Source organism: Leuresthes tenuis, unplaced genomic scaffold (assembly GCF_036924035.1).
Source record: "Leuresthes tenuis unplaced genomic scaffold, fLeuTen1.0.hap1 SCAF_10, whole genome shotgun sequence".
Classification (NCBI taxonomy): Eukaryota; Metazoa; Chordata; class Actinopteri; order Atheriniformes; family Atherinopsidae; genus Leuresthes; species Leuresthes tenuis.
The window spans coordinates 34,120-50,813 of NW_027325364.1; the positions used below are offsets into that span (position 1 = coordinate 34,120).

General features: G+C 46.8%; 1 protein-coding gene across 9 annotated transcripts in view; it reads right to left on the minus strand.

The window, feature by feature from the left end:
* gon4lb (gon-4 like b) overlaps positions 1 to 16,694 on the minus strand; it is a 44,278-nt gene that overhangs the window by 10,286 nt on the left and 17,298 nt on the right. For all 9 annotated transcript variants that reach the window (XM_072393444.1, XM_072393442.1, XM_072393438.1 and 6 more), the window contains 13 exons: positions 15,632 to 15,860; positions 14,026 to 14,127; positions 13,908 to 13,948; positions 13,680 to 13,771; positions 11,035 to 11,266; positions 7,916 to 8,002; positions 7,032 to 7,212; positions 6,804 to 6,954; positions 6,275 to 6,425; positions 6,062 to 6,178; positions 3,130 to 4,188; positions 2,480 to 2,720; positions 2,242 to 2,399 (listed from right to left, as the gene is read on the minus strand). In XM_072393444.1, the coding sequence (XP_072249545.1) occupies positions 2,242 to 2,399; positions 2,480 to 2,720; positions 3,130 to 4,188; positions 6,062 to 6,178; positions 6,275 to 6,425; positions 6,804 to 6,954; positions 7,032 to 7,212; positions 7,916 to 8,002; positions 11,035 to 11,266; positions 13,680 to 13,771; positions 13,908 to 13,948; positions 14,026 to 14,127; positions 15,632 to 15,860 (2,841 nt within the window). The remainder of the gene's footprint in view (positions 1 to 2,241; positions 2,400 to 2,479; positions 2,721 to 3,129; positions 4,189 to 6,061; positions 6,179 to 6,274; positions 6,426 to 6,803; positions 6,955 to 7,031; positions 7,213 to 7,915; positions 8,003 to 11,034; positions 11,267 to 13,679; positions 13,772 to 13,907; positions 13,949 to 14,025; positions 14,128 to 15,631; positions 15,861 to 16,694) is intronic.

Consider the following 16,694-nt stretch of genomic DNA (forward strand, 5'->3'; position numbering starts at 1 on the left):
GTTTGTTCCTAGTAGCCCACATTAACTCTCCCAAAATGTTCTTGCACAAGAAAACATTGAAAAAGTGGTCGGCGTGACTGATAGTCATCCAGGAACTCACAGAACCATATCCAGCTACGTAAAGTCCGTTCAGTTTAATCCTTGCTGAAACAAAGTGGATGACTCATACCAGCAACAAACTTATACCCAACACCAAGGCCACACCAAGATGGTAAACCCTTGAAAACGGGCAGGGCGTTACCCAAGATGCTGCCAAAAAATATAAATTTCTCTCAATGACATGGCCTTCATTGCTGCCCAAGTCTAAGCCCGTGCTTAGACAGCACAAGACCCTTGTGCTGCCCACTGTAGCACACAAATAGTTAATCCAAGCATCTGAGAAATGTATAGCCGTAAAGCCTGGACTGGACACAACAAACTAGCACTTTCCTCTTGAAGCTCGCTCACACGATTGTTGTCACTGCCAAAAGAAACGCAGATCCAGATAAATAATGGAACATCTTTTTTCGCATAGAGAAGACCCCTCAGACAGGCGTTGGCAGAAGCTTCCATTCCCAGTATGTCACCTGTTTCTGACATAGAAAAAAAACACAGGGGACATCAGGCTGTGTGCTCTGAGACAAAAGAAAAAAACCTGAACCCAAATCATCTGCACTACCTCAGGGTGCAACCTCCATTCCCAGGAGGGAGCTGCTGGCATGAGTTCCTCTTGCCTGGCAGATGCATCGCTGTCAGGGAGGCTAACCGAGGATAAGCCCACAGCCCAGCTTTTGGGTCCACCTCAGGGATTCTAGTGACCTGGTCCCCTCTCGATGATTGACATAAAACGCAGCTGAGTTGTCCGGATGAGCACCTGTTTGCCCTTGGGAGGGTTTCCCACCCAATGAGAAATTGATACATCATCCAACCCAATCGTAGCCAGGGAAGCCTGGAGCTGGATGTTCAGACATTTGGGACACAACTTGTGCCTTCCTCAACCTGAAGATGAGCCACAAACGAAGTCCATAATAACATTGTCCCACTGGTAAAAGGAGATAAAGCCAGGAAATTTGAGTGAGAACCACGACTATGCAACAGAATGCAAATCAAAGCATCCAGAAAAGTTAACCACAGAGAGCTAGCAGCTAGCTAGTTAGAAAGGCAGGTCAACTAGTCTGTCTAGGAGCCCACTCTACTAACTTCTGTGAGTGGATAGCCAGATAATCCAAGCAAGAACAGTGGCTGGCCGTCGAACATCAATGGAACTTCCAGAAAATGACCCTATGTGGTATTATGGCATGTGTCAAAATGAAGCTAAGTGCAAGGCTTATCCTACCTACTATTAGTCCTATCCCAGAGACAAGACTTACAAGATCCAGATAAGAGCTACAGTTGCATGCAACTTGCAACTAACAGGAAGAGGACCCAATTAGCACAAAACACTGATTAAGACTTGGTGTAGCCTGAAAACCTCCAGATAAGTAAAGCAGAAGCAGAGGTAAAATAGCTCGTCAGCCACAGCCTAAGAAGGAAACGAATTCCACTCTGAAAATACAGTCCCAGGCAGGATGACCAACACAGAACAGTAAAGTCAAATAAAGACGTGAAAAACGGATTTATGGAGCTAGGAATAAAGCTAGGCCAGAAGATCAAAGACACTGAATGTAGGCTACTGGGTGCTATTTATAGTAGATATGCGCAGATAACATACACGTTCCAGGTAACGACAGGTAACATATGACAGAAACTGGATAGTGCAATGGTAAGATTGCTGCCCTTCATGTAGGTGACTAGAATTCAATTCGAATCCTGACCCCCTGCATGAAAGGTTCTACCTCCAGTAGGGGTCCTTAGGCAAGACCCCCTTACGCTACCTGCCTACCTGGGGTATGAGTGTAAGTCGCTTTGGATAAAAGCGTCTGCCAAAAGCAGAAATATTAAACATTGGAGGTCAGTAAGATGGTTTATTAGCTGATCAATACAGACAGCAGCTGGGGGAGCCACTTATCTTCCATCGTTAACACACTTGCACGTGTCCTCACATTAACTCAGCGACACAGATGACGTTTTCTTTCCTTTTCCTAACCCTCTGACCCTAACCCGGTGTCCTGAGCCTTCACTGTGTTTAAATCACACAGAACCAAAACCTGAGTGTTTCATGCTGTTTGTGGTCTCTGTGTCGGCCCGGTTCATCCTTAATAAACAGACCTCGGCGAACAGGAGAGTTCATGATGTGGGGTCAAGACAGGAAGTTGGTCTCACCCTGTTCAGGTAACTCTGAGCGAATGCCATGTCTTTGCTCTCTCTGTGCGGGTCGTTGTCCAGGAGGTTCTCGTCATACAGCAGTAGTAGTTTGGTGGCGTCTTTGCTGTGGCGCTCTTGGCGACTCCTCCTCAGCCCTCGATGAGGTCGGCTGCGCCCTGTAGAGACGGGAAACAGGTGACGTTTGCTCATTGTGACCTTTAACTCTGCAGCAGACGGCCATCAGAGCAGCTCTGACCTCGTCCTCGTCCGGGACACCTCCCTCCTCCTCTGGCTGTTCCCTGTCCTGAAGGCCTCTCCTCGTCTAAGCCCACCTTGCCTCTCCTCCCCTCTCCTGACTCTTCGCCCTTTGACCCCTCCTCTTCCTCCTCCTCCTCCTCCTGAGAGCCAGGGGAGGTAGGAGAATGATCCTCCTCCGAGTCAGCGTCCACACAGAGCTGCCGCTCTGCAGCCAGCCACGTCAGCTGCTTCATGGTCTCCTGCGGGACACCAAGTTGTAGTCAGAACCTTTGATGACATCATCACTCACCTGCATTTAACTCAAATAAGGTGATCTTATGAAGAGTCGAGTGAAAAGGAAAACGGCAGCTCTAAAATCTGACTTATGAGAAGAGAATAAAAACCGTCTGTTCCTCTGCAGGTCATTATTTATTGAACAAAAACTGAGACAAAACACAGAAGCAGAGTGTGAAAAACTAAGTGAACCCTCACTGCTTCCACAGGAATTAAGAGGGTAAGTAGCAGCCAGGAGCTGCTGATCAATGCACTGATTAATTGATCATTGGTAGTGTGAGCACCTCTATAAAAGCAGTTTTTAACCACATTTTCAGACCAGGGGAGTTTAATTATGTCCTGGCACCTTTAACCCCACCATTACTTTCTGTTTACCTGTAACTCAGGAACCGACAGCACCGACTCCTCTGACGCTGATGACATCACCTCTTCCTCATCTTCATCCTGTGTGAGGTCATCAAAGTCCTCCTCATCCTCCTCCTCCTCCTCCTCTTCCTCCTCACCCTGACGGTCCTGGTCTTCATCTTTATCTCCATCTCCCTCCTCCTCTCTTTCTCCTTCCCCCTCCTCCCGCTCTCTGTCGTCCTCCTCTCCTTCTTCCACCCCCTCCCCCTCTCCTTCTCCTTCTGCACCATCTTTGTCGCTCCTCTCTGGATCTCCTCCCGCCCCATTCTCTCCTCCACTCAGGCTGACAGCAGGTACTGCCCACTCCTCTTCCTCCTCCTGCTCTTCCTCACCACTTGTGCGGTCTGACGACGGTGTTGATGAATAGCTTTCCACCTGACTCACCCCCACCTTCATCTCCTCCTCAGAAATGGGGCGGAGCTTTGCGATGGTCTCCACCTCATGTTCCTCTTTTACTGGTTCATGGAAATGGTGCACCAGTGCATGCTGGGAGGTGGCGCTGCTGGGAGCCGGTGGCGGCCACACCATCTGTAGGAGAAAGTAGCCGGACTTCTCTGCAGCCACTGAGCTGGGAGTGATGGGAGATGTAGTGTTGGACAGGGAGTGGATGGGCAAGAACAGGGGGAGGGAGGTGGTGCCATCCTGCTGTGCAGTTTGACCAATAGGAAGGCCATGCTGGATGATGTCAGCAGACATGGAAGCGGCAGTCAATGGGACGGCCCCACAAGCTGGAGAAGGAACAAATGGAAGGGCTCCTGACATAACTGGAGAGGGGGAGAGTAATGAGACACCTGGAGGGGGGGACAGACGGCTGATTGGCTGCAGATCCACCTGCCTGTCTGCCGGGGCTTTGGCAAGGGGGAGCAGAGATGCATTGTGGGCCAGGGTGAAGAGACGCCTACGGCTGTGGCCCCGGGAGCGGGACTTACTGACGTAATAAGGGTGGAGCCTAAGGGTACATCCTGGGGGGAGGGAGGAGGGGTAACAAGCAGCATCGAGTTTGGTCTTCTGGATGATCAGGCGACTGTTCTGCAGATGAGAATAAACAAGGTTAAATCTGTACAAACAGGTTATATTCAGTAAGACGGGCAAGTTAACAGGTTATATTCAGTAAGACGGGTAAGTTAACAGGTTATATTCAGTAAGACGGGTCAGTTAACAGGTTATATTCAGTAAGACGGGTAAGTTAACAGGTTATATTCAGTAAGACGGGTCAGTTAACAGGTTATATTCAGCAAGACGGGTAAGTTAACAGGTTATATTCAGTAAGACGGGTAAGTTAACAGGTTATATTCAGTAAGATGGGTCAGTTAACAGGTTATATTCAGTAAGATGGGTCAGTTAACAGGTTATATTCAGTAAGACGGGTCAGTTAAAATATTATATTAAGTAAGACGGGTCAGTTAACAGCTTATATTCTGTATAAAAGGTCAATTAACGGGTTATATTCAGTAAGATGGGTCAGTTAACATGTTATATTCAGTAAGACGGGTAAGTTAATAGTTTATATTCAGTAAGACGGGTCAGTTAACAGGTTATATTCAGTAAGACAGGTCAGTTAATAGTTTATATTCAGTAAGACAGGTCAGTTAATAGGTTATATTCAGTAAGATGGGTCAGTTAACAGGTTATATTCAGTAAGACGGGTCAGTTAACAGGTTATATTCAGTAAGATGATCAGTTAACAGGTTATATTCAGTAAGACAGGTCAGTTAATAGGTTATATTCAGTAAGACGGGTCAGTTAACAGGTTATATTCAGTAAGACGGGTCAGTTAACAGGTTATATTCAGTAAGATGATCAGTTAACAGGTTATATTCAGTAAGACAGGTCAGTTAATAGGTTATATTCAGTAAGATGATCAGTTAACAGGTTATATTCAGTAAGACGGGTCAGTTAACAGGTTATATTCAGTAAGATGATCAGTTAACAGGTTATATTCAGTAAGACAGGTCAGTTAATAGGTTATATTCAGTAAGATGATCAGTTAACAGGTTATATTCAGTAAGACGGGTCAGTTAATAGGTTATATTCAGTAAGACGGATCAGTTAACAGGTTATATTCAGTAAGATGGGTCAGTTAACAGCTTATATTCTGTAAGATGGGTCAGTTAACGGGTTATATTCAGTAAGATGGGTCCGTTAACATGTTATATTCAGTAAGACAGGTCAGTTAATAGGTTATATTCAGTAAGATGGGTCAGTTAACAGGTTATATTCAGTAAGACGGGTCAGTTAACAGGTTATATTCAGTAAGACGGGTCAGTTAACAGGTTATATTCAGTAAGATGATCAGTTAACAGGTTATATTCAGTAAGACGGGTCAGTTAATAGGTTATATTCAGTAAGACGGGTCAGTTAACAGGTTATATTCAGTAAGATGGGTCAGTTAACATGTTATATTCAGTAAGACGGGTCAGTTAACAGCTTATATTCTGTAAGATGGGTCAGTTAACGGGTTATATTCAGTAAGACGGGTAAGTTAACAGGTTATATTCAGTAAGACGGGTAAGTTAACAGGTTATATTCAGTAAGACGGGTCAGTTAACAGGTTATATTCAGTAAGACGGGTAAGTTAACAGGTTATATTCAGTAAGACGGGTAAGTTAACAGGTTATATTCAGTAAGATGGGTCAGTTAACATGTTATATTCAGTAAGACGGGTCAGTTAACAGCTTATATTCTGTAAGATGGGTCAGTTAACAGGTTATATTCAGTAAGATGGGTCAGTTAACATGTTTTATTCAGTAAGACGGGTCAGTTAACAGCTTATATTCTGTAAGATGGGTCAGTTAACAGGTTATATTCAGTAAGATGGGTCAGTTAACAGGTTATATTCAGTAAGATGGGTCTGTTAACAGGTCTTTAACAGATACATCTGATCAGGTTTGCGATGTCACACCTTGAGCCAGTTTGGCATGTTGAGAGTGTTTCTGTCCACTGGGGGGCGCTGGTCGTCAGTATGAACTCTGTTGCAGGCGCATGGCAGCGGGGGGATGACTCCCTGAGTCAGGAACATCTGAAAAGATGATGAAAAGAAACCATTTACATTCACCTGCTGCACCATTACCTGTTCTGTCCTCCAATGATGACATTCAGGATGTGGTGACGCCACCTTGATGATACTGGTGGGCGGGGCTCTTGGACCACTCATCTCTCTGATGTGTTTCCTGAAGTTCCAGCGACTCTTACAGAGCAGATAAGAGCTGATCAGCTGATCCGACTGAACCGCCCCCTCAAAGTGCTTCAGACCAAGGACAATCAGCCTGCAGCAAGACGTGATGGAGAGAAGAGTGTCAGGCTGAGTGTTTAACTCTGCTGCAGAGGGGGTGGGGTGCGCCAACAAAGCCTTAAAAACCTTAAGATGCTGATAGAACAGCAGGAACTGCCTGAGAGTTTTACAGAAACTTCTGGAGGTTTTTTTTGGGGGGGGGTGGGATTAAAGATATCATCGTCACCACTGATCAGCTTGTGAGGACGATGGTGATGATTATGATGATGATGTGATGTGGCCCTGCGGCACAGACTGAGCCTGGTGTCGGGGCTGTGCAGTCAGACCCAACCATTAGGCTCTGTCTGGATCTGCTTCTGAGAGGCACCATTAAAATATCCAAACTCATTTTTAGCATGCTGAAAGTACCTACCCGTCCTCTCCTGCTGTGTAAACACTCCTTTGATGTCTGCTGTGCAGAGCTGGGTCCAGGCTGCAAACAGGAAGTAGTTCTGGGTACAGGAAGACTGGTCTAGTGGCAAACAGCCAGGCGGCATCCGCAGGCATCAGCGGGAAGGCGTAACCTGAACAGAACCAGAGGAAGCTGAAGTCTGTGTTAACACTGATCTGACGTTTAACCGCAGAGAAAATGTCTTCTTACTGCTAGTAGCAGGATTCATAGCAGGCAGCCATCGTCTGGAGGCTGCAGGTGGAGGTGGTGGAGGCTCCGCTCTCTGCTCCACGTCTTGTAGAATATTCAACGCCCCCTGAAGGTTACACACTCTGAAACTGCTGGGGAGACACATCTCCTCTCGACAGCTGGCGAACCTCTGAAGCTCCTCCTGGAGGGGACGACAGCGGAGCTGGTCACAGACAAACCTGAGACTAGAAGACATCTGTCCTCAGAAAGATCACCTTCACAGCTTCAGTCTGAGCTACAGTTCCAGCCACGCCTCTATATGTGTTTACATGCAGGAAGGATCCAAACCCAGCTTGATTGAATTGAACTCCAATTGGCTTTAATTGGACCATATTATTGAAGTGCCTTGAGAGGACATTTGTCAGTGAAATGCCTGTAATTCTGTTGATTAAATTTAAGGCCCCCAGGACCATAGACATAAAGAATAGATGCTGCATCACTACTGCCTATTGGAACTGGCGCGTCGTGGGGCCGCCATCTTGGACCTGCTCCACTCAGGCACAATGAAGTGTCAGTGCATCACTCATAACTCGCAAGCATTACAGGCATTTGTGCAATTGCAGATATCTCTCTTTGAAAAACCACACTATGTTTGTGAATCGCGAGTGAAACATGTTTTGCTTGCTTGAAAGGTTTTGGCAGGATTCTCACTCCATAGAGATTCCTCTGAAAGCTGTTCCTGCTGACTTTTAAATGTTGGAACAAAATGTGCTTCAAGGAGCATTTAAAACAGTCAGCATTGCATTTAACATACTTTCTTACAATCATCCACCTGCAGCACATCCATTTAATAAAATCAGCACAACTGCTTTGATGATTGTGTTGCTCAGTGTTTGTTTCCTCACCAGGTAGCGTTTGGTGATGCTGGCTTCGTGCTGCAGGGCACTGACGTGGCGGCTCAGCAGGTGAACCTGAGTCAGCAGCTGCACATGCTGAAACACACAGAAACATTCAGTCCTGTAGAGTGAGACTCACCTGAGGCGGCTGCTCTCAGGTAAACTGTGTGTTCACGATGAAGGAAAAGCCTCCCAGCAGACAGTTCAGTGTGTAGGGAACCTTCCCACATGAAGAAACATTAGGATATTTACAGAGGTGAAGAGGACTGTTTGGCTGTTCTAGTTTGGGACACCACAGAGAAACAGAGCATTCATCGACCCCCCACCACTCTTCTTTATCTCTTCAAAGGAGGTCATTCCTGTCCACAGAAACAACCCAGACTGTTTATAGCGACCAGTGACTAATGAACATTGTTTATTTCATCCTGCAACAACATAATTTCCCTTTAAAACGGTTATGTCCTGGTTTAATCATTCACACACTCCCACCCTGATGAACACACCTGGTGTGGTTTCGTGTCTCCCCCATGGACATCTGACTGCTCTACTGCTCTTAATCTAAAGTGGAACTGATCACATCCAGATCAGGGTTTTCAACATGCTGCGTTTAATCAGATATTAATCTGCAGAACGCCTCTGCCTCCTGACGACTTCACCAGTGCTGCTGCAGACGGGTTTGGCCCAAACTGTAGTTGTTACCAAATTGAACCACTCCTGTCGCTGCATAAAACTTAACATGTTTTCTTTCATTATTCTGAGAGATTCAGACTGCAACCACTTCTTATCTCTGGAATCAGTCAATAATAAAACACCAGGAGGCTGACCCTGGAGATTTGTCTTGGTCTCATTTTCAACATAACACCAACGGTGGGGGTCAGCACCATCAGCCTGCTGGCTTCACCGGACTTTGATCAGTTCATCTTTGTAAAAGAAAGGAGCTGTTGGCGTAACTCCACAGTATCGTGTTAAAGATAAGGATGAGATATGAAATCACCTGCCTACTATGTTCAAAATTAAACTGTCACCCAGTTCAAGATGCACCGATCTTATCCCCACAGAAGATCTGTGGACTTTAAACACTCTTCATTAAAGCTCAACAGACTGGTGCACAGCAGCAGGTGTTTCTGCAGCAGAGACCAACATGACAGTAAAATCAGAACATGCTGAGATGAGTTCTGAGAGAAAACAATTCATTTCTGTAAACTTTACAACCCATCATTGTTAAATTTGATTTAAGCAGAGATTTTTGAGCTGCTGCTTCTATTTCCAGCTGCAAGCAAAGGGTAAATGTAAGAATAAATTAACTAACAATATGATATTAAATCAATAAAGAAGATAACAAATTAAATGACAAATTAAGCTTTTAACAAAACGTTCAATGAAAACATGTAAAACGAGTTTTTGTAAAACAGTTCATTTATCTACAACAATCTTTTACTGCTGTTCAGCTTGTGATTTAAAACCCATTCTGAATCCCAACTAAATAAAACCGGGGAGTGAAGCTTCTGAATCTTCCACCTGTCCAAGTTTCAGACTCAGAGTCAGTATCCCAACAGAAACCAAGGAATCCATATCCTTTCCAGCTCACATTAATCCTTTCTTCTTTAGAGCCAGGTGTCGCCTGTATTTGAGGCTGATGCAGATGTTGCTGCTGAGATGTTATTTACATGCAAGGCTTGGTCTGCTTCCAGCTCACATCCTTCAGTAAACCACAGGAAGTTATTATCTTTGTTCAAATGAATGATTATTTTTGTCTATCTCATAATAAACTGGGAAGAGTCATTCAGAAATGCTGTTTGGAGGGTAGCTCACAAAAACGTGAAGCTGGATTCAGACTGATTCTGGTTGTTGTGACTGAATGCTCAGAGATTTTAATGTCTGAAATTATAATTCTGTGTGAAATCATTTCAGATGTTGAGCTGAGGGTTAGGGTTAGGGTAGGGGTTGGTTGAGCTGACCTGAGGGTCAGGGTAGGGTAGGGTTAGGGTAGGGGTAGGTTAGGGGTTGGTTGAGCTGAGGGTTAGGGTTAGGTTGAGCTGAGGGTTAGGGTTAGGCTGGGTTAGGGTAGGGGTTGGTTGAGCTGACCTGAGGGTTAGGGGTTAGGGTTAGGTTGAGCTGAGGGTTAGGGTTAGGTTGAGCTGAGGGTTAGGGTTAGGTTGAGCTGAGGGTTAGGGTAGGGGTTGGGTAGGGGTTGGGGTTAGGGTTAGGCTGGGTTAGGGTTAGGGGTTGGTTGAGCTGAGGGTTAGGGTTAGGTTGAGCTGAGGGTTAGGGTTAGGCTGGGTTAGGGTTAGGGGTTGGTTGAGCTGACCTGAGCAGCTGACTCTCCAGGACTCTTAGAAATTAAATTTTTAATCTGAGGAGTCTCTCTGGGTTAAAAACAAAGTGTTGATCCTCAGTCATCAGTTATCAGGAAGGACAGTTGGAAGATGCTGTCATAATACCGATGAACATTTCACTAAAGCTTAATTAATACAGTGTAAATAATAATCTTATGAATAAGAATATTAATGATGAGGTTATTATTTATCCTGTGAATAATATTAAAAGTATTCATTAGCTTTAAGGCAGTATTTGATATTTCTTAAATAAAGATCTCAGAGGCAGAAGTCTCTTTAATCTGTTCCTGCAGAATCAGAGTCTGTGTGGCTGATCTACCTGGACCGGCCTGGTTTGACCTGGACTGGCTCAGTTTGACCTGAACCAGCCTGCTTTTACCTGGACTGGCTCAGTTTGACCTGGACCGGCCTGGTTTGCCCTGGCCTGGCTCAGTTTTACCTGGACCGGCCTGGTTTGACCTGGCCTGGCTCAGTTTTACCTGGACGGGCCCGGTTTGACCTGGACAGGCCTGGTTTGACCTGGACTGGCTCGGTTTGACCTGGACCGGCCTGGTTTGACCTGGACCGGCCTGGTTTTACCTGGACCGGCCTGGTTTGACCTGGCCTGGCTCAGTTTGACCTGGACAGGCCTGGTTTTACCTGGACAGGCCTGGTTTTACCTGGACGGGCCCGGTTTGACCTGGACAGGCCTGGTTTGACCTGGACAGGCCTGGTTTGACCTGGACCGGCCTGGTTTGACCTGGCCTGGCTCAGTTTGACCCGGCCTGTTCAGCTGTGTGGTGTCATGCATACCTGTTGCAGCTGCTGCTGAAGCTGCAGCTTCTGAGCGTGGTCCAGGTGGAGGGCTGGGCACACCTGTCCTGGCAGCACTAAGATGGAGGTGATGGGCGGGTCTTTTAGGGTGGTGCTGTTCTGGAAATGGCTGATGGTGTCGTTCAGCGCTCTCCTCTGCTGAGCAGCTTCGTACTGTTTTCTAACAGTCTTCCGCCGCTCGGTTAGCATGCTGGCTAACGGAGCCTCGAAGCTGTGGACAGAAGAAGAGCCAAACTCTGTATCCAGGTGAGTCACTGATTGATACCACACACCTGCCTGAGTGGCAGCAGACTGCAGAGAACAAAGGTCATTCAGCACTCTTACAGGATGGAACTTAGCGTTGAACCCTGAAATGTTTAATGAGTTTGTGGAAGTGAGTGGAGCTTAAATCTGACGCATTTTGAAACTGGATGTTTCCTCTGAGCTGACTTCTTCTTCATGTTTTCTGTGTGGAGAAGAACCAGCAGAGGAGATTTCTGTTCCTCCCGACCCAAACAGCCGCAGCACTTCTCTGCTGCACTGTCCCAACGGGAGGACTGCGGTGTTCGTCAGCTCAGGAGGAAGAGCGGCCGCTAAAGGTCCCCGACATAAGCCTGATGGAGATAAAACCACCAAGTAGCCTAAAACGTGCTGCCTGACTGCGTCGGTTACAGTAAAAAGTGCTTCAGCTGCTCACCTGGACCAGAAACGTAAGTACAGTCAATTTATCAGAGATCAGAACATCCGATTTATGGCCTGATTTAGCCATCATCCGGGGAAGTAAGCGGTTTTCTTTGGTAAGAGGCACAGAGAGGAATGGGCTACCGGAACAAGAGATTTCTGCTGTCCTAGTTAGAGGGAATGTGATGGGAATAAAAGAATGTCTAAAACTAGAGGACAAACCTCAGCTCTTTCACAGACAGGAGTCTTCAAGCTTCCCAGTGACATCAGATCATCAGATTGAGGTAAAATGGGAGGAAGAGAAGTGGCAGTGCCTTTGTGCCACATCTGCCTTCCTCTCAGTGATCGTATTTCAGGTAAATACATGTTCAGTCTGTAAGTGGGAGGAGCTTCATGGCACAAGCTTAAAAACATCAGGACTTTATCAGAAGCCTCGCAGTGAATCATAGCCAACACTGCTGATCAGTCTCAGCTTCAGAGTAGTTCCACCTTCTGTATTATTTGTACAGTTAGGCTTAACCACCCCAAAAAGCAATCAACTTTATGTCTGTGGAAAGACTCCATTAACAATACTATAGCTTCTCCTTTATAATCCTGTTAGAAAAGCTTTGGTGCAGGAAAGTTATGTGATTGTAGCCTGAACTTCTGCCGACTGTCATCAGCAGTGAAAACAAGGGATTTCTGATCCAGTAGAGCCAAAGTAATTCATCACTGTTTTGTTGTTAAAGAGACCTCTGCAGGGAATTGACTCAGTTGTAAGAGGTGTAACATTTCAGAACCTTGCATAACATCAGTTTTATTAAATGTAACTTCAGCATAACAGAATTCATTTAACTCATTAACCCCCATTCAATCTCACACGATCTGACATGTTTTTACAGCAGAACATGCCTTTTTATGGATGGATAACTTCAGCCTTTGCATTGTTGTCAAATCAACTCCTAAAGGAGAATAATTAAACCCCTTTTCCACCAGTTCACACAGGTCCCAGGCACCTTAGTGACATGTCTGTGAAATCATTTGGTCAAATTCCTCACGGATCAAGCACAGCAGCCCTCTCTGTACACTCTTTGTAGCGCTCAGCCACTCAGATTTCCACACACCGCTGCAACCATATATGTTTGACCATCATTTGTACCTGCATGAACTAGCGGTTAGCATTAGCTCGTGGTAATCGGACAAAAGTAACACCAAAGCACACTTACATCGTCTGTCCTTTCCCCGCGGATGGTCAGCATCGATCCCTCTTTTAGGGAAAGTTTTGCTGCCACTCCTGCATTGTACTGACCCAAATTGTGGAAGCAGTCAATGTCAAAATGTTTGGCACACACAGATGACGGAACTTCGCGTCTAAATAAACTTTATCTGCTCCCGTCGTAGGTCCTCTGAGACTGGGGTCTTATGCAGGGTCTTGTGCCGGTCACTGCATCCAACAACAGAGCAACTTACATGCTCAGATTCGCCGTCCTGCCAACTGTTTTTCTTTGCTGCCATGAATGGAATATGGGCGCCTCACCTGAGCTCTTTTATAACCTCTAGGGCGTGGTGGGTGGAGACTGGGTGTTGGCCACTGCTGGAGAGTTCAGATTTCACTCCCCTTTCTACGTAGGAAGGGGAGAGGGATCTCAATGGTTTGCCCAGACGAGGGCCAAGAGAGGAAGTGGCCACAGCAGCGCACGCCAAATGGACGCGGTTGTTGTTTTTAACACTTTGGGGGGTTGTTACGGATCCCAAATTCAAATATATTAGTGTAGAAGAGCTTCAAAAGTGATTTTTGCACAATACGTCCCCTTTAAATTGAGTTTCATACACTTTCTGCAGCTCTAGTAAATGGACTGTACTTACATATAAAAGTATATATGTTATTTATACTTAAAGTATCCATAAGCCAATCAGAATATGTATGAGTGAACAGCGGCTGGCTTCCCCATCATGATCAATCAGTCCGAGGTCAGCAGTGTTACCGTAGAGTCTGGGGGATGTTGAATTTAGGTGCAGACGGTGCCTCCTCTTCCTCCTGCTCCTCATCCTCAGCTGCTGCGTTTTCCTCCTGGAGCTGCACAGTAAACACAGAGTAGAAGGTCTTTGTTTTTTTATCCAAACAGAGTCAAAAAGTGAACTTTGCCTCAATATCAATTAATTCAAAAGTCTGAAGGAAGAGCACATGAAACTTCAGGGTGAAGGAAACTCACCGTGTCAAACAGTTCCTCCAGGAGCTCGTTGACTTCCTTTTCTGTAAAAGAATCAGAGTTCAACCTGAGCAGACCACAGTACCCGACCTACTCCACATCACGAGTCCAAACCACCTACTGGTGATCCGCACAGCCCGGTCTGTCCTGTAGTCCTCCAGGTCCGGTTCATCTAGATCCTCCAGAAAATTGTACTCTGGGTCGTCGTCATCATCGGCTTCATCTGAGGAAAAAGCAGTCCGAGTCAGTCATGCTGAAGCATCCTTTCCGTTTCTGCAGTTCGGCTGTTACATGACACCTGCTGATCGATCACTTTGATCACAAACATTTGACTCCAAATTGATTTCCAGAAGTTCCAGAAACCCTAATTTAACCCTTCGATACTGCAGACGTCATCTGAATGCCTCCTGCAGTTTGTCTGGTGTGTAACGCCATCTGCTATGTCGGAGCGGGTCGCTCATGTTGGTTCTGTCAGTTAAACAGAACATTCGGATTTCAGTGGTCTTCGTGTTCTACCCACAGGTCCAAACCTCTCCAACAAAAAACTTCTCATCAACCATGTCCTCCAACTACAAACAAGCATGTAGTTACTATCATTTTCTGGAGTTACTTCTGCCCAGGATCTGCCCTCTGACTCACATATAAAACAGTTTCTGCCTTCTTTCACCTTCGTAATATCATTAAAATCAGGACCATCCTGTCTCAGGGCAGAGAAACTGCTCCATGCATCTGTTCCTTCAGGACTGAACTACTGTAATTCCTTATTATTGGGCCGTCCCACAGATTCTCTGAAAAGCCTCCAGCTGATCCAAAACCCTGCAGCCAGAGTTCAATGGGAACTCACAGCAGAGACACCCTAACAGATAGCGAGACCACTGGCCTCTCCATGGTGTTCCACCGGGAGGAAGGCCTCAGGGGTGGAGGAGGGAACAAAAAAAAACAAAAGATGGGTTGCCGGTCTTGACACCTGGCTGGGCTAAAGAGGGTTAGGGTTGGGTCTCAGAAGAAGACCACTGCTGCCTGGCCTCTTTGTTGAGGACACCAGGTCCCTGTGTAACAAGAGCTCAGACTGGATTTATCATCACGATCAGCTGTGTGATAATCATCACGGAAACCTGCCTCAACCCGGAGATACCAGATGCAGCCATTGAGCTAGTGGGTTGCTCCATCCACCGCGGCGACAGGTACGAAAACTCTGGTAAGAACCGAGGCGGCGGTCTATGAAAATAACAGCTGCTGCACAAATACGGACATCATAGACAAACACTGCTCAGTTTCTCGCTGTTAAATGTGAACCATTCCACTGATACCGCGGGAATTATCTGTTGTTATTGTCAGAGCGGTCCAGCAGAAACAAACGCCAGGCTAACAGTCAGCTCCATGCTGAGGGCCATAAACTAACAGCAGAATCAGATCCTGATGGCGTGATCAAAGTTGCTGGACAGCAGACAAACTGGGACCTTTTTTCTGATCTGGATGTAGAACTTTACATCAGATGCTGCTTAGAGAACGTCTCCATCAGGAAGGACATCAGGATCTTTCCCAAGAGGAAACCACGGATGACCTAGTAGGCCCAGAACTAACATGGCCTTCATATCAGGTGACAGTACAGCTGATCTGGTAACCCCTGAAAAAAGGCAGCATATAGGGACAAAAACCAAGCATTTGGGGTTGAACACATGTCAGCCTTTAAGGTTAGAGTTGAAACTGCCGGCATGACTTCTGACCTTCATAGTCGGGCGCCATGAGACCCTGAAGCCACTTGGTCCAATGACGATCCTCGTCACGCTGGGCAGAGCTCTGGTCGTACATGTCATCCGTGATGTCAGGGGCGAGAAGCTCCGCCTCCAGCTGATCGAGAGGGACGTTAACCAGAGGGAGCTTGGAACGCGTGCGAAACGCCAAACAGCCGATGCCGTCATCACCACCGCCATCATCAGCTTTTCTGTCCAGAGACTGAGACAGACAGGTGAGACAGGTGAGGCACAGACAGGTGAGACAGGTGAGACACAGACGGGTGAGACAGGTGAGGCACAGACAGGTGAGGCAGGTGAGACACAGGCGGGTGAGACAGGTGAGACACAGACAGGTGAGGCAGGTGAGACACAGATGGGTGAGGCACAGTCAGGTGAGACACAGACAGGTGAGACACAGACGGGTGAGGCACAGTCAGGTGAGACAGGTGAGACACAGACGGGTGAGACACAGACAGGTGAGACAGGTGAGACAAAGACAGGTGAGACACAGACGGGTGAGACACAGACAGGTGAGGCATAGACAGGTGAGACAGGTGAGACACAGACGGGTGAGACACAGTCAGGTGAGACACAGTCAGGTGAGACACAGACAGGTGAGGCACAGACAGGTGAGACACAGGCGGGTGAGACAGGTGAGACACAGACGGGTGAGACACAGACAGGTGAGACACAGACAGGTGAGACAAAGACAGGTGAGACACAGACAGGTGAGGCATAGACAGGTGAGACAGGTGAGACACAGACGGGTGAGACACAGTCAGGTGAGACACAGTCAGGTGAGACACAGACAGGTGAGGCACAGACAGGTGAGACAGGTGAGACACAGACGGGTGAGACAGGTGAGACACAGACAGGTGAGGCAGGTGAGACACAGACGGGTGAGGCACAGACAGGTGAGGCATAGACAGGTGAGACAGGTGAGACACAGACGGGTGAGACACAGTCAGGTGAGGCACAGTCAGGTGAGGCACTGACAGGTGAGACACAGTCAGGTGAGACACAGTCAGGTGAGGCACAGACAGGTGAGACACAG